Source organism: Ranitomeya imitator, chromosome 9, assembly GCF_032444005.1.
Source record: "Ranitomeya imitator isolate aRanImi1 chromosome 9, aRanImi1.pri, whole genome shotgun sequence".
In the NCBI taxonomy this organism is placed as follows: domain Eukaryota; kingdom Metazoa; phylum Chordata; class Amphibia; order Anura; family Dendrobatidae; genus Ranitomeya; species Ranitomeya imitator.
The window spans coordinates 119,794,355-119,816,317 of NC_091290.1; the positions used below are offsets into that span (position 1 = coordinate 119,794,355).

Consider the following 21,963-nt stretch of genomic DNA (forward strand, 5'->3'; position numbering starts at 1 on the left):
GTCTGGTCATTGTGTCATCTCTGGTCAGTGTGTCATCAGTGTTTGGTTAGTGTGTCATCTCTGTATGGTCAGTGTGTCATCAATGTTTGGTCAGTGTGTCATCTGTTTGGTCAGTGTGTCATCAGTGTCTGGTCATTGTGTCATCTCTGTTTGGTCAGTGTGTCATCAGTGTTTGGTCAGTGTGTCATCAGTGTTTGGTCAGTGTGTCATCTCTGTTTGGTCAGAGCATTATCAGTGTTTGGTCAGTGTGTCATCAGTGTTTGGTCAGTGTGTCATCTCTGTTTGGTCAGAATATCATCATTGTTTGGTCAGTGTGTCATCGGTGTTTGTTCAGTGTGTCATCAGTGTTTGGTCAGTGTGTCATCAGTGTTCGGTCAGTGTGTCATCAGTGTTTGGTCACTGTGTCATCTCTGTTTGGTCAGTGTATCATCAGTGTTTGGTCAGTGTGTCATCTGTTTGGTCAGTGTGTCATCAGTGTTTGGTCAGTGTGTCACCTCTGTTTGGTCAGTGTGTCATCAGTGTTTGGTCAGTGTGTCATCTCTGTTTGGTCAGTGTGTCATCAGTGTCTAGTCATTGTGTCATCTCTGTTAGGTCAGTGTGTCATCAGTGTTTGGTCAGTGTGTCATCTCTGTTTGGTCAGTGTGTCATCAGTGTCTGGTCATTGTGTCATCTCTGTTAGGTCAGTGTGTCATCTCTGTTTGGTCAGAATATCATCAGTTTTTGGTGAGTGTTTCATCTCTGTTTGGTCAGCGTGTCATCTCTGGTCAGTGTGTCATCAGTGTTTGGTCAGTGTGTCATCAGTGTTTGGTCACTGTGTCATCTCTGTTTGGTCAGTGTGTCATCAGTGTTTGGTCAGTGTGTCATCTGTTTGGTCAGTGTGTCATCAGTGTTTGGTCAGTGTGTCACCTCTGTTTGGTCAGTGTGTCATCAGTGTTTGGTCAGTGTGTCATCTCTGTTTGGTCAGTGTGTCATCAGTGTCTGGTCATTGTGTCATCTCTGTTAGGTCAGTGTGTCATCAGTGTTTGGTCAGTGTGTCATCTCTGTTTGGTCAGTGTGTCATCAGTGTCTGGTCATTGTGTCATCTCTGGTCAGTGTGTCATCAGTGTTTGGTTAGTGTGTCATCTCTGTATGGTCAGTGTGTCATCAATGTTTGGTCAGTGTGTCATCTGTTTGGTCAGTGTGTCATCAGTGTCTGGTCATTGTGTCATCTCTGTTTGGTCAGTGTGTCATCAGTGTTTGGTCAGTGTGTCATCAGTGTTTGGTCAGTGTGTCATCTCTGTTTGGTCAGAGCATTATCAGTGTTTGGTCAGTGTGTCATCAGTGTTTGGTCAGTGTGTCATCTCTGTTTGGTCAGAATATCATCATTGTTTGGTCAGTGTGTCATCGGTGTTTGTTCAGTGTGTCATCAGTGTTTGGTCAGTGTGTCATCAGTGTTCGGTCAGTGTGTCATCAGTGTTTGGTCAGTGTGTCATCTGTGTTTGGTCAGTGTGTCATCTCTGTTTGGTCAGAGTATCATCATTGTTTGGTCAGTGTGTCATCGGTGTTTGTTCAGTGTGTCATCAGTGTTTGGTCAGTGTGTCATCAGTGTTTGGTCAGTGTGTCATCAGTGTTTGGTCAGTGTGTCATCTGTGTTTGGTCAGTGTGTCATCTCTGTTTGGTCAGAGTATCATCAGTGTTTGGTCAGTGTGTCATCGGTGTTTGGTCCGTGTGTCATCAGTGTTTGGTCAGTGTGTCATCAGTGTTTGGTAAGTGTGTCATCAGTGTTTGGTCGGTGTGTCATCAGTTTTTGGTGAGTGTGTCATCTCTGGTCAGTGTGTCATCAGTGTTTGGTCAGTGTGTCATCAGTGTTTGGTCACTGTTTCATCTCTGTTTGGTCAGTGTGTCAGTGTTTGGTCAGTGTGTCATCTCTGTTTGGTCAGTGTGTCATCAGTGTTTGGTCAGTGTGTCATCTCTGCTTAGTCAGTGTGTCATCAGTGTTTGGTCACTGTGTCATCTCTGTTTGGTCAGTGTGTCATCAGTGTTTGGTCAGTGTGTCATCTGTTTGGTCAGTGTGTCATCAGTGTCTGGTCAGTGTGTCATCTCTGTTTGATCAGAGTGTCATCAGTGTATGGTTATTGTGTCATCTCTGTTTGGTCAGTGTGTCAGTGTTTGGTCAGTGTGTCATCAGTGTTTGGTCAGTGTGTCATCTCTGTTTGGTCAGAATATCATCAGTGTTTGGTCAGTGTGTCATCTCTGTTTGGTCAGAGTATCATCAGTGTTTGGTCAGTGTGTCATCAGTGTTTGGTCAGTGTGTCATCAGTGTTTGGTCAGTGTGTCATCAGTTTTTGGTGAGTGTGTCATCTCTGTTTGGTCAGTGTGTCATCTCTGGTCAGTGTGTCATCAGTGTTTGGTCACTGTGTCATCAGTGTTTGGTCAGTGTGTCATCAGTGTTTGGTCAGTGTGTCATCAGTGTTTGGTCACTGTGTCATCTCTGTTTGGTCAGTGTGTCATCAGTGTTTGGTCTGTGTGTCATCAGTGTTTGGTCAGTGTGTCATCTCTGTTTGGTCAGAATATCATCAGTGTTTGGTCAGTGTGTCATCTCTGTTTGGTCAGAGTATCATCAGTGTTTGGTCAGTGTGTCATCAGTGTTTGGTCAGTGTGTCATCAGTGTTTGGTCAGTGTGTCATCAGTTTTTGGTGAGTGTGTCATCTCTGCTTGGTCAGTGTGTCATCTCTGCTTGGTCAGTGTGTCATCAGTGTTTGGTCACTGTGTCATCAGTGTTTGGTCAGTGTGTCATCAGTGTTTGGTCTGTGTGTCATCAGTGTTTGGTCACTGTGTCATCTCTCTTTAGTCAGTGTGTCATCAGTGTTTCGTCACTGTGTCATTTCTGTTTGGTCAGTGTGTCATCAGTGTTTGGTCAGTGTGTCATCTGTTTGGTCAGTGTGTCATCAGTGTCTGGTCAGTGTGTCATCTCTGTTTGATCAGAGTGTGATCAGTGTATGGTTATTGTGTCATCTCTGTTTGGTCAGTGTGTCAGTGTTTGGTCAGTGTGTCATCAGTGTTTGGTCAGTGTGTCATCTCTGTTTGGTCAGAATATCATCAGTGTTTGGTCAGTGTGTCATCTCTGTTTGGTCAGAGTATCATCAGTGTTTGGTCAGTGTGTCATCAGTGTTTGGTCAGTGTGTCATCAGTGTTTGGTCAGTGTGTCATCAGTTTTTGGTGAGTGTGTCATCTCTGTTTGGTCACTGTGTCATCTCTGGTCAGTGTGTCATCAGTGTTTGGTCACTGTGTCATCTCTGTTTGGTCAGTGTGTCATCAGTGTTTGGTCACTGTGTCATCTCTGTTTGGTCAGTGTGTCATCAGTGTTTGGTCAGTGTGTCATCAGTGTTTGGTCACTGTGTCATCTCTGTTTGGTCAGTGTGTCATCAGTGTTTGGTCTGTGTGTCATCAGTGTTTGGTCAGTGTGTCATCAGTGTTTGGTCAGTGTGTCATCAGTGTTTGGTCTGTGTGTCATCAGTGTTTGGTCAGTGTGTCATCAGTGTTTGGTCAGTGTGTCATCAGTGTCTGGTCAGTGTGTCATCTCTGTTTGATCAGAGTGTCATCAGTGTCTGGTCATTGTGTCATCTCTGTTTGGTCAGTGTGTCATCAGTGTTTGGTCAGTGTGTCATCAGTGTTTGGTCAGTGTGTCATCAGTGTTTGGTCAGTGTGTCATCAGTTTTTGGTGGGTGTGTCATCTCTGTTTGGTCAGTGTGTCATCTGTTTGGTCAGTGTGTCATCAGTGTTTGGTCAGTGTGTCATCAGTGTTTGGTCAGTGTGTCATCTCTGTTTGGTCAGTGTGTCATCTCTGTTTGGTCAGAGTATCATCAGTGTTTGGTCAGTGTGTCATCAGTGTTTGGTCAGTGTGTCATCTCTGTTTGGTCAGAGTATCATCAGTGTTTGGTCAGTGTGTCATCAGTGTTTGGTCAGTGTGTCATCAGTGTTTGGTCACTGTGTCATCTCTGTTTGGTCAGTGTGTCATCAGTGTTTGGTCACTGTGTCATCAGTGTTTGGTCAGTGTGTCATCTCTGTTTGGTCAGAATATCATCAGTGTTTGGTCAGTGTGTCATCTCTGTTTGGTCAGAGTATCATCAGTGTTTGGTCAGTGTGTCATCAGTGTTTGGTCAGTGTGTCATCAGTGTTTGGTCAGTGTGTCATCAGTTTTTGGTGAGTGTGTCATCTCTGCTTGGTCAGTGTGTCATCTCTGCTTGGTCAGTGTGTCATCAGTGTTTGGTCACTGTGTCATCAGTGTTTGGTCAGTGTGTCATCAGTGTTTGGTCAGTGTGTCATCAGTGTTTGGTCACTGTGTCATCTCTGTTTGGTCAGTGTGTCATCAGTGTTTGGTCTGTGTGTCATCAGTGTTTGGTCAGTGTGTCATCTCTCTTTAGTCAGTGTGTCATCAGTGTTTCGTCACTGTGTCATTTCTGTTTGGTCAGTGTGTCATCAGTGTTTGGTCAGTGTGTCATCTGTTTGGTCAGTGTGTCATCAGTGTCTGGTCAGTGTGTCATCTCTGTTTGATCAGAGTGTGATCAGTGTATGGTTATTGTGTCATCTCTGTTTGGTCAGTGTGTCACTGTTTGGTCAGTGTGTCATCAGTGTTTGGTCAGTGTGTCATCTCTGTTTGGTCAGAATATCATCAGTGTTTGGTCAGTGTGTCATCTCTGGTCAGAGTATCATCAGTGTTTGGTCAGTGTGTCATCAGTGTTTGGTCAGTGTGTCATCAGTGTTTGGTCAGTGTGTCATCAGTTTTTGGTGAGTGTGTCATCTCTGTTTGGTCACTGTGTCATCTCTGGTCAGTGTGTCATCAGTGTTTGGTCACTGTGTCATCTCTGTTTGGTCAGTGTGTCATCAGTGTTTGGTCACTGTGTCATCTCTGTTTGGTCAGTGTGTCATCAGTGTTTGGTCACTGTGTCATCTCTGTTTGGTCAGTGTGTCATCAGTGTTTGGTCTGTGTGTCATCAGTGTTTGGTCAGTGTGTCATCAGTGTTTGGTCAGTGTGTCATCAGTGTTTGGTCTGTGTGTCATCAGTGTTTGGTCAGTGTGTCATCAGTGTTTGGTCAGTGTGTCATCTCTGTTTGGTCAGTGTGTCATCAGTGTTTGGTCTGTGTGTCATCAGTGTTTGGTCAGTGTGTCATCAGTGTTTGGTCAGTGTGTCATCAGTGTTTGGTCTGTGTGTCATCAGTGTTTGGTCAGAGTGTCATCAGTGTCTGGTCATTGTGTCATCTCTGTTTGGTCAGTGTGTCATCAGTGTTTGGTCAGTGTGTCATCAGTGTTTGGTCAGTGTGTCATTAGTGTTTGGTCAGTGTGTCATCAGTTTTTGGTGGGTGTGTCATCTCTGTTTGGTCAGTGTGTCATCTCTGGTCAGTGTGTCATCAGTGTTTGGTCAGTGTGTCATCAGTGTTTGGTCAGTGTGTCATTAGTGTTTGGTCAGTGTGTCATCAGTTTTTGGTGGGTGTGTCATCTCTGTTTGGTCAGTGTGTCATCTCTGGTCAGTGTGTCATCAGTGTTTGGTCAGTGTGTCATCAGTGTTTGGTCACTGTGTCATCTCTGTTTGGTCAGTGTGTCATCAGTGTTTGGTCAGTGTGTCATCTGTTTGGTCAGTGTGTCATCAGTGTTTGGTCAGTGTGTCATCAGTGTTTGGTCAGTGTGTCATCTCTGTTTGGTCAGTGTGTCATCTCTGTTTGGTCAGAGTATCATCAGTGTTTGATCAGTGTGTCATCAGTGTTTGGTCAGTGTGTCATCTCTGTTTGGTCAGAGTATCATCAGTGTTTGGTCAGTGTGTCATCAGTGTTTGGTCAGTGTGTCATCAGTGTTTGGTCACTGTGTCATCTCTGTTTGGTCAGTGTGTCATCAGTGTTTGGTCACTGTGTCATCAGTGTTTGGTCAGTGTGTCATCAGTGTTTGGTCAGTGTGTCATCAGTGTTTGGTCAGTGTGTCATCAGTGTTTGGTCACTGTGTCATCTCTGTTTGGTCAGTGTGTCATCAGTGTTTGGTCATTCTGTCATCTCTATTTGGTCAGTGTGTCATCAGTGTTTGGTCTGTGTGTCATCAGTGTTTGGTCAGTGTGTCATCAGTGTTTGGTCAGTGTGTCATCAGTGTTTGGTCTGTGTGTCATCAGTGTTTGGTCAGTGTGTCATCAGTTTTTGGTGAGTGTGTCATCTCTGCTTGGTCAGTGTGTCATCTCTGCTTGGTCAGTGTGTCATCAGTGTTTGGTCACTGTGTCATCAGTGTTTGGTCAGTGTGTCATCAGTGTTTGGTCTGTGTGTCATCAGTGTTTGGTCACTGTGTCATCTCTCTTTAGTCAGTGTGTCATCAGTGTTTCGTCACTGTGTCATTTCTGTTTGGTCAGTGTGTCATCAGTGTTTGGTCAGTGTGTCATCTGTTTGGTCAGTGTGTCATCAGTGTCTGGTCAGTGTGTCATCTCTGTTTGATCAGAGTGTGATCAGTGTATGGTTATTGTGTCATCTCTGTTTGGTCAGTGTGTCAGTGTTTGGTCAGTGTGTCATCAGTGTTTGGTCAGTGTGTCATCTCTGTTTGGTCAGAATATCATCAGTGTTTGGTCAGTGTGTCATCTCTGTTTGGTCAGAGTATCATCAGTGTTTGGTCAGTGTGTCATCAGTGTTTGGTCAGTGTGTCATCAGTGTTTGGTCAGTGTGTCATCAGTTTTTGGTGAGTGTGTCATCTCTGTTTGGTCACTGTGTCATCTCTGGTCAGTGTGTCATCAGTGTTTGGTCACTGTGTCATCTCTGTTTGGTCAGTGTGTCATCAGTGTTTGGTCACTGTGTCATCTCTGTTTGGTCAGTGTGTCATCAGTGTTTGGTCAGTGTGTCATCAGTGTTTGGTCACTGTGTCATCTCTGTTTGGTCAGTGTGTCATCAGTGTTTGGTCTGTGTGTCATCAGTGTTTGGTCAGTGTGTCATCAGTGTTTGGTCAGTGTGTCATCAGTGTTTGGTCTGTGTGTCATCAGTGTTTGGTCAGTGTGTCATCAGTGTTTGGTCAGTGTGTCATCAGTGTCTGGTCAGTGTGTCATCTCTGTTTGATCAGAGTGTCATCAGTGTCTGGTCATTGTGTCATCTCTGTTTGGTCAGTGTGTCATCAGTGTTTGGTCAGTGTGTCATCAGTGTTTGGTCAGTGTGTCATCAGTGTTTGGTCAGTGTGTCATCAGTTTTTGGTGGGTGTGTCATCTCTGTTTGGTCAGTGTGTCATCTGTTTGGTCAGTGTGTCATCAGTGTTTGGTCAGTGTGTCATCAGTGTTTGGTCAGTGTGTCATCTCTGTTTGGTCAGTGTGTCATCTCTGTTTGGTCAGAGTATCATCAGTGTTTGGTCAGTGTGTCATCAGTGTTTGGTCAGTGTGTCATCTCTGTTTGGTCAGAGTATCATCAGTGTTTGGTCAGTGTGTCATCAGTGTTTGGTCAGTGTGTCATCAGTGTTTGGTCACTGTGTCATCTCTGTTTGGTCAGTGTGTCATCAGTGTTTGGTCACTGTGTCATCAGTGTTTGGTCAGTGTGTCATCTCTGTTTGGTCAGAATATCATCAGTGTTTGGTCAGTGTGTCATCTCTGTTTGGTCAGAGTATCATCAGTGTTTGGTCAGTGTGTCATCAGTGTTTGGTCAGTGTGTCATCAGTGTTTGGTCAGTGTGTCATCAGTTTTTGGTGAGTGTGTCATCTCTGCTTGGTCAGTGTGTCATCTCTGCTTGGTCAGTGTGTCATCAGTGTTTGGTCACTGTGTCATCAGTGTTTGGTCAGTGTGTCATCAGTGTTTGGTCAGTGTGTCATCAGTGTTTGGTCACTGTGTCATCTCTGTTTGGTCAGTGTGTCATCAGTGTTTGGTCTGTGTGTCATCAGTGTTTGGTCAGTGTGTCATCTCTCTTTAGTCAGTGTGTCATCAGTGTTTCGTCACTGTGTCATTTCTGTTTGGTCAGTGTGTCATCAGTGTTTGGTCAGTGTGTCATCTGTTTGGTCAGTGTGTCATCAGTGTCTGGTCAGTGTGTCATCTCTGTTTGATCAGAGTGTGATCAGTGTATGGTTATTGTGTCATCTCTGTTTGGTCAGTGTGTCACTGTTTGGTCAGTGTGTCATCAGTGTTTGGTCAGTGTGTCATCTCTGTTTGGTCAGAATATCATCAGTGTTTGGTCAGTGTGTCATCTCTGGTCAGAGTATCATCAGTGTTTGGTCAGTGTGTCATCAGTGTTTGGTCAGTGTGTCATCAGTGTTTGGTCAGTGTGTCATCAGTTTTTGGTGAGTGTGTCATCTCTGTTTGGTCACTGTGTCATCTCTGGTCAGTGTGTCATCAGTGTTTGGTCACTGTGTCATCTCTGTTTGGTCAGTGTGTCATCAGTGTTTGGTCACTGTGTCATCTCTGTTTGGTCAGTGTGTCATCAGTGTTTGGTCACTGTGTCATCTCTGTTTGGTCAGTGTGTCATCAGTGTTTGGTCTGTGTGTCATCAGTGTTTGGTCAGTGTGTCATCAGTGTTTGGTCAGTGTGTCATCAGTGTTTGGTCTGTGTGTCATCAGTGTTTGGTCAGTGTGTCATCAGTGTTTGGTCAGTGTGTCATCTCTGTTTGGTCAGTGTGTCATCAGTGTTTGGTCTGTGTGTCATCAGTGTTTGGTCAGTGTGTCATCAGTGTTTGGTCAGTGTGTCATCAGTGTTTGGTCTGTGTGTCATCAGTGTTTGGTCAGAGTGTCATCAGTGTCTGGTCATTGTGTCATCTCTGTTTGGTCAGTGTGTCATCAGTGTTTGGTCAGTGTGTCATCAGTGTTTGGTCAGTGTGTCATTAGTGTTTGGTCAGTGTGTCATCAGTTTTTGGTGGGTGTGTCATCTCTGTTTGGTCAGTGTGTCATCTCTGGTCAGTGTGTCATCAGTGTTTGGTCAGTGTGTCATCAGTGTTTGGTCAGTGTGTCATTAGTGTTTGGTCAGTGTGTCATCAGTTTTTGGTGGGTGTGTCATCTCTGTTTGGTCAGTGTGTCATCTCTGGTCAGTGTGTCATCAGTGTTTGGTCAGTGTGTCATCAGTGTTTGGTCACTGTGTCATCTCTGTTTGGTCAGTGTGTCATCAGTGTTTGGTCAGTGTGTCATCTGTTTGGTCAGTGTGTCATCAGTGTTTGGTCAGTGTGTCATCAGTGTTTGGTCAGTGTGTCATCTCTGTTTGGTCAGTGTGTCATCTCTGTTTGGTCAGAGTATCATCAGTGTTTGATCAGTGTGTCATCAGTGTTTGGTCAGTGTGTCATCTCTGTTTGGTCAGAGTATCATCAGTGTTTGGTCAGTGTGTCATCAGTGTTTGGTCAGTGTGTCATCAGTGTTTGGTCACTGTGTCATCTCTGTTTGGTCAGTGTGTCATCAGTGTTTGGTCACTGTGTCATCAGTGTTTGGTCAGTGTGTCATCAGTGTTTGGTCAGTGTGTCATCAGTGTTTGGTCAGTGTGTCATCAGTGTTTGGTCACTGTGTCATCTCTGTTTGGTCAGTGTGTCATCAGTGTTTGGTCATTCTGTCATCTCTATTTGGTCAGTGTGTCATCAGTGTTTGGTCTGTGTGTCATCAGTGTTTGGTCAGTGTGTCATCAGTGTTTGGTCAGTGTGTCATCAGTGTTTGGTCTGTGTGTCATCAGTGTTTGGTCAGTGTGTCATCAGTGTTTGGTTAGTGTGTCATCAGTGTTTGGTCAGTGTGTCATCAGTGTTTGGTCTGTGTGTCATCAGTGTTTGGTCAGTGTGTCATCAGTGTTTGGTCTCTGTGTCATCAGTGTTTGGTCTGTGTGTCATCAGTGTTTGGTCTGTGTGTCATCAGTGTTTGGTCAGTGTAACATCAGTGTTTGGTCAGTGTGTCATCTCTGTTTGGTCAATGTGTCATCAGTGTTTGGTCACTGTGTCATCTCTGTTTGGTCAGTGTGTCATCAGTGTTTGGTCACTGTGTCATCTCTGTTTGGTCACTGTGTCATCAGTGTTTGGTCAGTGTGTCATCAGTGTTTGGTCATTGTGTCATCAGTGTTTGGTCACTGTGTCATCTCTGTTTGGTCAGTGTGTCATCAGTGTTTGGTCTGTGTGTCATCAGTGTTTGGTCAGTGTGTCATCTCTGTTTGGTCAGAATATCATCAGTGTTTGGTCAGTGTGTCATCTCTGTTTGGTCAGAGTATCATCAGTGTTTGGTCAGTGTGTCATTAGTGTTTGGTCAGTGTGTCATCAGTGTTTGGTCAGTGTGTCATCAGTTTTTGGTGAGTGTGTCATCTCTGTTTGGTCAGTGTGTCATCTCTGGTCAGTGTGTCATCAGTGTTTGGTCACTGTGTCATCAGTGTTTGGTCAGTGTGTCATCAGTGTTTGGTCAGTGTGTCATCAGTGTTTGGTCACTGTGTCATCTCTGTTTGGTCAGTGTGTCATCAGTGTTTGGTCTGTGTGTCATCAGTGTTTGGTCAGTGTGTCATCTCTGTTTAGTCAGTGTGTCATCAGTGTTTGGTCACTGTGTCATTTCTGTTTGGTCAGTGTGTCATCAGTGTTTGGTCAGTGTGTCATCTGTTTGGTCAGTGTGTCATCAGTGTCTGGTCAGTGTGTCATCTCTGTTTGATCAGAGTGTGATCAGTGTATGGTTATTGTGTCATCTCTGTTTGGTCAGTGTGTCAGTGTTTGGTCAGTGTGTCATCAGTGTTTGGTCAGTGTGTCATCTCTGTTTGGTCAGAATATCATCAGTGTTTGGTCAGTGTGTCATCTCTGTTTGGTCAGAGTATCATCAGTGTTTGGTCAGTGTGTCATCAGTGTTTGGTCAGTGTGTCATCAGTGTTTGGTCAGTGTGTCATCAGTTTTTGGTGAGTGTGTCATCTCTGTTTGGTCAGTGTGTCATCTCTGGTCAGTGTGTCATCAGTGTTTGGTCACTGTGTCATCTCTGTTTGGTCAGTGTGTCATCAGTGTTTGGTCACTGTGTCATCTCTGTTTGGTCAGTGTGTCATCAGTGTTTGGTCAGTGTGTCATCAGTGTTTGGTCACTGTGTCATCTCTGTTTGGTCAGTGTGTCATCAGTGTTTGGTCTGTGTGTCATCAGTGTTTGGTCAGTGTGTCATCAGTGTTTGGTCAGTGTGTCATCAGTGTTTGGTCAGTGTGTCATCAGTGTTTGGTCTGTGTGTCATCAGTGTTTGGTCAGTGTGTCATCAGTGTTTGGTCAGTGTGTCATCAGTGTCTGGTCAGTGTGTCATCTCTGTTTGATCAGAGTGTCATCAGTGTCTGGTCATTGTGTCATCAGTGTTTGGTCAGTGTATCATCAGTGTCTGGTCAGTGTGTCATCTCTGTTTGATCAGTGTGTCATCAGTGTTTGGTCTGTGTGTCATCAGTGTTTGGTCAGTGTGTCATCAGTGTCTGGTCAGTGTGTCATCTCTGTTTGATCAGTGTGTCATCAGTGTTTGGTCTGTGTGTCATCAGTGTTTGGTCAGTGTGTCATCAGTGTTTGGTCAGTGTGTCATCAGTGTTTGGTCAGTGTGTCATCAGTGTTTGGTCAGTGTGTCATCAGTGTTTGGTCAGTGTGTCATCTCTGTTTGGTCAGAGTATCATCAGTGTTTGGTCAGTGTGTCATTAGTGTTTGGTCAGTGTGTCATCAGTGTTTGGTCAGTGTGTCATCAGTTTTTGGTGAGTGTGTCATCTCTGTTTGGTCAGTGTGTCATCTCTGGTCAGTGTGTCATCAGTGTTTGGTCAGTGTGTCATCAGTGTTTGGTCACTGTGTCATCTCTGTTTGGTCAGTGTGTCATCAGTGTTTGGTCAGTGTGTCATCTGTTTGGTCAGTGTGTCATCAGTGTTTGGTCAGTGTGTCATCAGTGTTTGGTCAGTGTGTCATCTCTGTTTGGTCAGTGTGTCATCTCTGTTTGGTCAGAGTATCATCAGTGTTTGGTCAGTGTGTCATCAGTGTTTGGTCAGTGTGTCATCTCTGTTTGGTCAGAGTATCATCAGTGTTTGGTCAGTGTGTCATCAGTGTTTGGTCAGTGTGTCATCAGTGTTTGGTCACTGTGTCATCTCTGTTTGGTCAGTGTGTCATCAGTGTTTGGTCACTGTGTCATCAGTGTTTGTTCAGTGTGTCATCAGTGTTTGGTCAGTGTGTCATCAGTGTTTGGTCAGTGTGTCATCAGTGTTTGGTCACTGTGTCATCTCTGTTTGGTCAGTGTGTCATCAGTGTTTGGTCATTCTGTCATCTCTGTTTGGTCAGTGTGTCATCAGTGTTTGGTCTGTGTGTCATCAGTGTTTGGTCAGTGTGTCATCAGTGTTTGGTCAGTGTGTCATCAGTGTTTGGTCTGTGTGTCATCAGTGTTTGGTCAGTGTGTCATCAGTGTTTGGTTAGTGTGTCATCAGTGTTTGGTCAGTGTGTCATCAGTGTTTGGTCAGTGTGTCATCAGTGTTTGGTCAGTGTGTCATCAGTGTTTGGTCTGTGTGTCATCAGTGTTTGGTCTGTGTGTCATCAGTGTTTGGTCTGTGTGTCATCAGTGTTTGGTCAGTGTAACATCAGTGTTTGGTCAGTGTGTCATCTCTGTTTGGTCAATGTGTCATCAGTGTTTGGTCACTGTGTCATCTCTGTTTGGTCAGTGTGTCATCAGTGTTTTTCACGTATGGATAAGTAAATTACAAAGCTTCTCCTATCCTTTGCAGACAGCACATGGGAAATAAAAACTCTTCAAAAACCTCAGTGTGAACATAGGCTTAGAATCCACCCCCACCCCCACCAGACTAGATCACTGGAATCTCGATCGCTAACTACTCTTCTTTACGGAATAATGGTCAGTTGACCTCATCAGTAGGGTATATTCACATGTTGAATTTTTGCAGCATTTTTTTTTTTCACTAAAAACACGTTGCTTACCAGAGGAAAACGCAACAAATAATATTAATGTTTTTGATGCGATTTTTTAATGGATCCATTTGAAAACCGCTGAAAGAACTGACATGCTGCCGATGTGAAAAAATTACATTGATGGTTAAAAGACGCAAGAAAAAAAAACTCATCAAGTTTGCTTGTACCATCAAACGCATGGAAAAAACGGCACTGGAAAAGAATACGCATTTGAGCATACCTTTAGCCGCACCAGGTAAGCTCAAGCTGACTTCCCATGTACTCTTTCGTGTTTTTTAGGTACGTTTAAAAACTTTATGAATTTATTGTTTGTTTTTTTTATTTTTTTTAAGCATTTTTTACGGAGTCTTATTTGATAACTAAGCCATGAGTCAGATCTGAGCAGTTTATTGGACATTTGTGCCAGTCACCTCCATACCGCATGGTGCAGAGCTCTGTGTGATGGCTTTACATGATGTTGCATGTTTGTTCAGGGCATTGTGGTCGGAGTGTGAACAGGGCATCGCTGGGCATTGTTCTGCAGTTGGGGAGGGGGTCAGTGCCAGCAAATTAGTGCTGAGTGTCTATCAGTGTGACCTGCTGGTGTGAATCAGCTGCAGCCCCTCTCTTTGTGACACTGTGACCTCAGTATATGGGTCCCTCTCGGCTCGCTCTACCGCCGCTGGACCATCTCACGGGCATGGAGATTGAGTAACCCATATCTGTCACCATGCAAGAATCTCCTAACTCCCTGGCAATGGATGGGTACTGTAGTAATGTGCCAGCCTTCCTCACCAAGCTGTGGACGCTGGTGGAAGACCCCGAAACCAACCATCTTATTTGCTGGAGTGTGGTATGTACTGGATGGGGGGCTTTATGGGGTATATAAGAGAGGAAAACTAATTTAATGTGTAAATTGTGTATTATTGTCTAACTTTTTCTGCTGTTTGTAATAACCCAATAAAAAAATAAAAGTAATCATATACAGGTGCTTTTCACAAAACAAGAATTTTATCAAAAAGTTAATTTATTTCAGTTCTGCAATACAAAAATTGAAACTCCTATATTATATAGAGTCATTACAAAATGAGTGATCTATTTCACGTGTTTATATCTGTTAATGTTGATGATTTTGGCTTCCAGCCAATTAAAACCCAAAAGTCATTATCTCAGTAAATTAGAATACTTTATAACAAGAGCTTGATAAATGATTTTAAAAATCCAAAATGTTTGGCATACTGAAATATATTTTGCATCAGTTACTGCATCAATGCGGCGTGGCATGGAGGCGATCAGTCTGAGGCACTGCTGAGGGGTTATGGAAGCCCAGGTTGCTTTGATAGCAGCCTTCAGCTCGTTTGCATTGTGAGGTCTGGTGTCTCTAATCTTCCTCTTGACAATACCCCATAGATTCTCTATGAGGTTAAGGTCAGGCGAGTTTGCTGCTAATCAAGCCCAGTGATACTGTTGTTTGTAAACCAGGTATTGGAACTTTTGGCAGTGTGGACAGCTTGTCGGCAGATGGAAACATGAAGTGCTCTAAAATTTCCTGGTAAACGGCTGCGCTGACTTTGGTCTTAATAAAACACAAAGGAGCAGGGGCGGACGCTGACAGCTTGGGGCCCCTGTGCAAGAAATATGTCTGGGCCCCCCTCCTTTTATTGCGACAAAAAAATGTATGTATATATATATATATATATATATATATGTGTGTGTGTGTATATGTATATATACATATATGTATATATGTATATATATATATACATATATAGCCACACACACATGAATGTATATATCTTACATAGTCTCCTTTATTATGTATATTGCCATTCCTTATTATACAGTGCCCTCTCTTGTTATGTGCAGTACCATCCCTTATATATTGATTATATAGAGCCCTGTTTTTTATTACCTACTGTAATAGCATTGGAGCATGGGAAAGCTTCTTTTCTAATGGAGGAGCTGATGGACTGGTCGTCTGGTCACCGGCTCCTCCATCAGCAGTCATATTGTATCTAAAAGGAGAGGGGACTATGCAATAAGAGAGGGCACTGTGAATAACAAAATTAACAAGAATACACTATGTAAGAGACAGTACTGTACATAACAGGAGAGGAAGCTATATAATAAGGGATGGCACCATATATAACTAGAGAGGATGGTCTGTAATAAGGGACGATGTTATACTTAATAAAAGAGGAAACTATATGCAACTAAGGATAGTGTTATACAGAATTAGTGAGTACACTATATACTAAGGGACTGTGTTATACATAATAAGTACGTACACTATATACTAAGAGACTGTGCTAGACATAATAAGCAATAATAATGTCTTCCTCCACCTCCCCTGTTCCTAAGTCCATTATAAGTCCCCTTTCCTCCCATCCCAATCCCCCACACTGCTCATTGTCCTCCTCCCCCCACATTCCATTATTTTCCTCTCCCAACCCCATCATTGCCCTCTTCACCACCTCCACCACTGCTTTCTCCACCACCACTATCATTGCTTTCTTCCCCACCACACCATCATTGCCCATTCCACCACCTCCATCATTTCCTCCTCCCCACCACCCCTATCATTGTCTTTTCCCTCACCACTCCCATCATTGCCCATTCCACCACCTTCATCATTTCCTCCTCCACCACCCCCATTATTGCCCTTTCCACCACACCATTATTGTCCTTTCCACCACCACCATCATTGCAGTCTCCCCACCACCCCATCATTGTTCTTTCCATCACCTCCATTATTGCTTTTTCCCCACCACCCCATCATTGCCCTTTCCACCACCTCCATCATTTCCTCCTCCCCCACCACCCCCATTGTTGCCCTTTCCACCACCACCATCATTGTCCTTTTCATCATCACCATCATTGCATTTTCCCCCACCACCCCATCATTGTTCTTTCCATCACCTCCATCATTGCTTTTTCCCCACCACACCATTATTGCGCTTTCCACCACCTCCATCACAGACTTCTCCTCCACCACCCCATCATTGCCTCCTTCCCTACCACTCCCATCATTGTCTTTTCAACTACCACCATCATTGCCTTCTCCCCCCACTACCATCATTGCCCATTCCACCACATCCATCATGTCCTCCTCCCCCATCATTGCTCATTCTGTCACCACCATCATTTCATCCTCCTCCACCACCACCCCCATCATTGCCCTTTCCACCACATCCATTATTTCCTCCTCCCCCACCATCCTTGCCCATTCCACCAACTCCATCATTTCCTCACCCCCTCCACCCCCATTATTGCCCTTTCAAGCCTCCTCCATCATTGCCTTCTCCCCCACCACCATCATTGCCCTTTCCACAACTTCCATAATTTCCTCCCCCCTCCCCCCCCATTATTGACCTTTCCACCATTTTCATCATTTCCTCCTCCCAACCACTTCCATCATTGCACTTTCCATCACCTCCATCATTTCCTGCTCCCGCACTATCTCATCATTGCCCTCTCTGTCACCCCCATCATTGCCTTCTCCCCATCAGCCCCATCATTGCCCTCCCCTCCCCCTACACACACACAGACACATACAGCATCATTCACCTCTCTGCACATTCCTCCACAGTGCTACACAGACGCACACACACAGACACACAGCACCTCCTCTCACCTGTTCGCACACTTTCCCGCAGCTGAAGTATCACCGTCGCCTTCCTCTCTCTGGCACAGCCAGCTGCTGAATGATGATGTCATCCAGCGGTGCTGCTGTCTGTGTGAGAGGAAGCGAGGGCAGGAAGCAGGACAGATCACTGCAGCTCCGCTACTATTTACTCTTTTAGGCAGCGGAGCTGCAGGGATCTCTCCCTGCCCGCCGCACATTAGGGCAAACTGACCAGGGCCTCCCCCCCCCGGAGCCTCAATTCGGATAAACAGGCCAGATTGCCCTCATTACTAGCCACCTTGCAGGGGCCCCCCTCCACCTCTGGGCCCTGGTGCAGCCACACAGGCTGCACATGCGGTATGTCCGTCCATGCAGTGACCCTACACCAGCAGATGACATGGCTCCCCAAACCATCATTGATTGTGGATACCTCACACTAGACCATGGAAATCAAGGTCCCAGAGTCTGGAGGAAGAGTGCAGAGACCACAATCCAAGCTGCTGGAGGTCTAGTGTGAAGTTTCCACAATCAGTGATGGTTCGGGGAGCCATGTCATCTGCTGGTGTAGGTCCACTGTGTTTTATCAAGACCAAAGTCAGAGCAGCCGTCTATCAGGAAATTTTAGAGCACTTCATGCTTCCCTCTGCCGACAAGCTTTTTGGAGTTGGAAATGTCATTCACCAGTAGGACTTGGCACCTGTCCTCACTGCCAAAAGTACCAATACCTGGTTTACAAACAACAGTATCACTCTGCTTGATTGGAGGCAAACTCGCCTGACCTTAACCCCATAGAGAATCTATGGGGTGTTGTCAAGAGGAAAATGAGAGACACCAGACCCAACAATGCAGACGAGCTGAAGGCTGCTATCAAAGCAACCTGGGCTTCTATAACACCTCAGCAGTGCCACAGGCTGATCGCCTCCACGCCGCATTGATGCAGTAATTGGAGCCCCGACCAAGTATTGAGGCATCTACTGAACATACATTTTAGTAGGTCAACATTTTGGATTTTAAAATCATTTTTCAAGCTGGTGTTATAAAGTATTCTAATTTACTGAGATAATTACTTTGGAGTCTTCATTGGCTATAAGCCATAATCATCAACATTAACAGAAATAAACACTTGAAATAGATCACTCTGTTTGTAATGACTCTATATATATGAGTTTCACTTTTTGTATTGAAGAACTGAAATAAATTAACTTTTTGATGATATTCTAATTTTGTGATTAGCACCTGTATAAAATAAAATTAAAATGATTTTTTTCTATGTTAAAATTAAGCAATAATATACAAAAGTTACCGTAATTCAAATTATTTTTTTCTATGTTAAAATGATGTAATAACATACAAAATTTAATTCAAGTTATTTTTTCTATGCTAAATTAAGTAATGGGATATGCAATTGTTATTTTTTTCTATGTTAAAATTAAGTCATAATATATAATAATTAAAATGTTTTTTCTATGTTAAAATTAAGTAATATAGAATAAAATTAAACAGCTCAATACAACTAAATGTAGCAACTGGTTTCTTCAAATTCAACCCAAGATAACACTTTTTCCTGACTACTGCAGTCTCAGAATTATTCACCCCCATGCCCCCTTCATGACAAGGGTATTTATTTATTCGGAGAACTACTCAGACTGTTATGACCTGCTAGAAATATCATGCATAGCCATAGACCAGCTTCTGCCAGGGTTCATGAGAAATCTTAGCCCATTTCTCTGGATAATGGCCTCCAGTTCACTAATATTCTTGGAATGTCAAGAAAGTGGCCCAAAAAGTTTGGAGAAGAGATCACTGCCTTGCACAAAGTAATGTGTGCAAAAATATACATAGGCATTGAAAGTTCTTAGAAAAAAAGCTTGGAGCAGAATTGGAAAGTTCAAGAAACCTTACATAACAGAAGTATGAAACTGTAACCGGCTGCCACCAGATTCTCGAGAATGCCGGTGGTCAAAAACCCTTGAGTGACAAGGAAAGACCTGCAGGAAGATTTGTTGGCAGCAGACATGCTAAAACGAACACCCTGCCTACAGTGAAGCATGGTGGCAGCTCTGGGGCTGCTTTACTTCCTCTGTCACTGAAAATCTGCAGTGTGTAGAGCTCAAGATGGATTTAATCAAGCACCAGGAAATCCAAAATCCAAGGAGAAAAAATATCATGCCTTCTCTAGGAAGCTGAAGCTTGGGCGTCATTAGAACATCCAACAGGACCAAAATCCCAAGCATAACTCATAGTCCGCCAAGGCTTGGTTTCAGAGGAATACCAAAAAAATTATGGAGGGGCAGTCACAGTCACTTGATTTGATCCTCATTGAATATCCTTGCTGGGACTTGAAAAACACGGTTCCAACAAACTTATGAACATTAATGACCTGGAGGCCACTACTCATGAAGAATGGGCTAAGATTCCTCAGGAACGCTGCCGGAGGCTAGTGTTATGACCTGGTGGTCAGGACAATAATGGACCTGGTGGTTAAGAGCACACGGAGTGACCTGATAGTTACTGATAATAAAGGACGAGCTCTGGGACGTGGGAACTCTGCTGACCGCAATCCCTAATCCTATCAAACACACTAGAAATAGCCGTGGATTGCGCCTAACGCTCCCTATGCAACTCGGCACAGCCTAAGGAACTAGCTAGCCCTGAAGATAGAAAAATAAAGCCTACCTTGCCTCAGAGAAATTCCCCAAAGGAAAAGGCAGCCCCCCACATATAATGACTGTGAGTAAAGATGAAAATACAAACACAGAGATGAAATAGATTTAGCAAAGTGAGGCCCGACTTACTGAACAGACCGAGGATAGGAAAGCTTACTTTGCGGTCAGCACAAAAACCTACAAAAAGACCACGCAGAGGGCGCAAAAAAGACCCTCCGCACCGACTCACGGTGCGGAGGCGCTCCCTCTGCGTCCCAGAGCTTCCAGCAAGCAAGACAACAATAAAAATAGCAAGCTGGACAGAAAAATAGCAAACCAAAGAAATACAAGCTGGAACTTAGCTTCTGCTGGGAAGACAGGTCACAAGAACGATCCAGGAGTGAACTAGACCAATACTGGAACATTGACAGGTGGCATGGAGCAAAGATCTAAGTGGAGTTAAATAGAGCAGCCAGCTAACGAATTAACCTCGTCACCTGTGGAAGGAAACTCAGAAACACCCACCAGAGGAAGTCCATGGACAGAACCAGCCGAAGTACCATTCATGACCACAGGAGGGAGCCTGTCATGATTCCAATGGCAGGGAATCACAAAAGGACAAGCACCAACGAGCTCTAGGGTGATGGAACCTGAGCTGACCGCGACCCTAAACCTGAACACACAAATAACAATAGCCGGGGAACGTGCCTACGTTGATCCTAGACGTCTCGCACCAGCCGAAGATCTAACTTCCCCTATTAGAAGAAACACAGACCTCTCTTGCCTCCAGAGAAATACCCCACAGAAATAGCAGCCCCCCACATATAATGACGGTGAAATGAGAGGAAGGCACATACACAGTATGAAAACAGATTCAGCAAAATGAGGCCCGCTAAAACTAGATAGCAGAGGATACCAAAGTAAACTGCGCGGTCAGCAAAAAACCCTTCAAAAAAACCATCCTGTAATTACTTGAACTCATGTTCCAACTCATGGAACATGAGGAGCAATTACAGCCCACTAGAGCAACCAGCAGCAAAGAAACAATTATATGCAAGCTGGACAAGACAAAAACAAAGCAAAACGTGGAACAAGAAAATCAAAAACTTAGCTTGTCCTGAAGACTACTGAAGCCAGAAGCTGAGGTAACAAAACACTCTGATAACCTTGATAGCCGGCGGGGAAATGACAAGAAAGCCCGGTTAAATAGGAAACTCCCAAATGCTAATCGAACAGGTGGACACCAGAGACAGCAGAACACAAATCACCCAGTACCATCAGTAACCACCAGAGGGAGCCCAAAAACAGAACTCACAACAGTACCCCCCCTTGAGGAGGGGTCACCGAACCCTCACGAGAACCACCAGGGCGACCAGGATGAGCCCTATGAAAAGCGCGGACCAAATCATCAGCATGAACATCAGAGGCAACCACCCAAGAATTATCCTCCTGACCATAACCCTTCCACTTGACCAAATATTGGAGTTTCCGTCTGGAAACACGAGAATCCAAGATCTTCTCCACAACATACTCCAATTCTCCCTCCACCAGCACCGGAGCAGGAGGCTCAAGCGAAGGAACAACAGGTACCTCATACCTCCGCAACAACGACCGATGGAACACATTATGAATAGCAAACGATGCCGGGAGATCCAAACGAAACGACACAGGGTTAAGAATTTCCAAGATCCTATAAGGACCGATGAACCGAGGCTTGAACTTAGGAGAAGAGACCTTCATAGGAACAAAACGAGAAGACAACCACACCAAGTCCCCAACACGAAGTTGAGGACCCACGCGGCGACGGCGATTAGCAAACTGCTGAGCCTTCTCCTGGGACAACTTCAAATTGTCCACCACATGACTCCAAATCCGATGCAACCCATCCACCACCATGTCCACTCCAGGACAATCAGAAGGCTCCACCTGACCAGAGGAAAAACGAGGATGAAACCCCGAATTACAAAAGAAAGGAGAAACCAAGGTAGCAGAACTAGCCCGATTATTAAGGGCAAACTCGGCCAGCGGCAAAAAGGTAACCCAGTCATCCTGATCAGCAGAAACAAAACACCTCAAATAAGTTTCCAAGGTCTGATTAGTTCGCTCCGTCTGGCCATTCGTCTGAGGGTGGAATGCAGACGAAAAGGACAAATCAATGCCCATCTTAGCACAGAACGTCCGCCAAAATCTAGACACAAACTGGGATCCCCTGTCAGAAACGATGTTGTCCGGAATCCCATGCAAACGAACCACGTTCTGGAAAAACAGAGGGACCAACTCAGAGGAGGAAGGCAACTTAGGCAAGGGTACAAGATGAACCATTTTAGAAAAGCGGTCACACACAACCCAGATGACGGACATTTTTTGAGAGACAGGGAGATCCGAAATAAAGTCCATGGAAATGTGCGTCCAAGGCCTCTTCGGGATAGGCAAAGGTGACAACAATCCACTGGCTCGAGAACAGCAAGGCTTAGCCCGAGCACAAACCTCACAAGACTGCACAAAAGAACGCACATCCCTCGACAAGGAAGGCCACCAAAAAGACCTGGCCACCAAGTCTCTAGTACCAAATATTCCAGGATGACCTGCCAACGCAGAAGAATGGACCTCGGAGATGACTCTACTGGTCCAACTATCCGGAACAAACAGTCTCTCAGGCGGACAACGATGAGGTTTACCCGCCTGAAACTCCTGCAAAGCACGTCGCAAGTCTGGGAAGACGGCCGACAAAATCACCCCATCCCTAAGGATACCAGTGGGCTCAGAATTTCCAGGGAAGTCAGGCACAAAACTCCTAGAAAGAGCATCCGCCTTCACATTCTTTGAACCTGGCAGGTATGAAACCACAAAATTGAAACGAGAGAAAAACAGTGACCAACGAGCCTGTCTA

General features: G+C 44.7%; 1 protein-coding gene across 1 annotated transcript in view; it reads left to right on the forward strand.

Annotated features, from left to right (window-relative positions):
* Nucleotides 1-13,508: 13,508 nt before the first annotated feature.
* HSF4 (heat shock transcription factor 4) overlaps nt 13,509-21,963 on the forward strand; it is a 55,559-nt gene continuing 47,104 nt past the window's right edge. Inside the window, exon 1 of the mRNA XM_069740064.1 lies at nt 13,509-13,656. Coding sequence (XP_069596165.1) covers nt 13,534-13,656 — 123 coding nt within the window. The 5' untranslated portion in view covers nt 13,509-13,533. The remainder of the gene's footprint in view (nt 13,657-21,963) is intronic.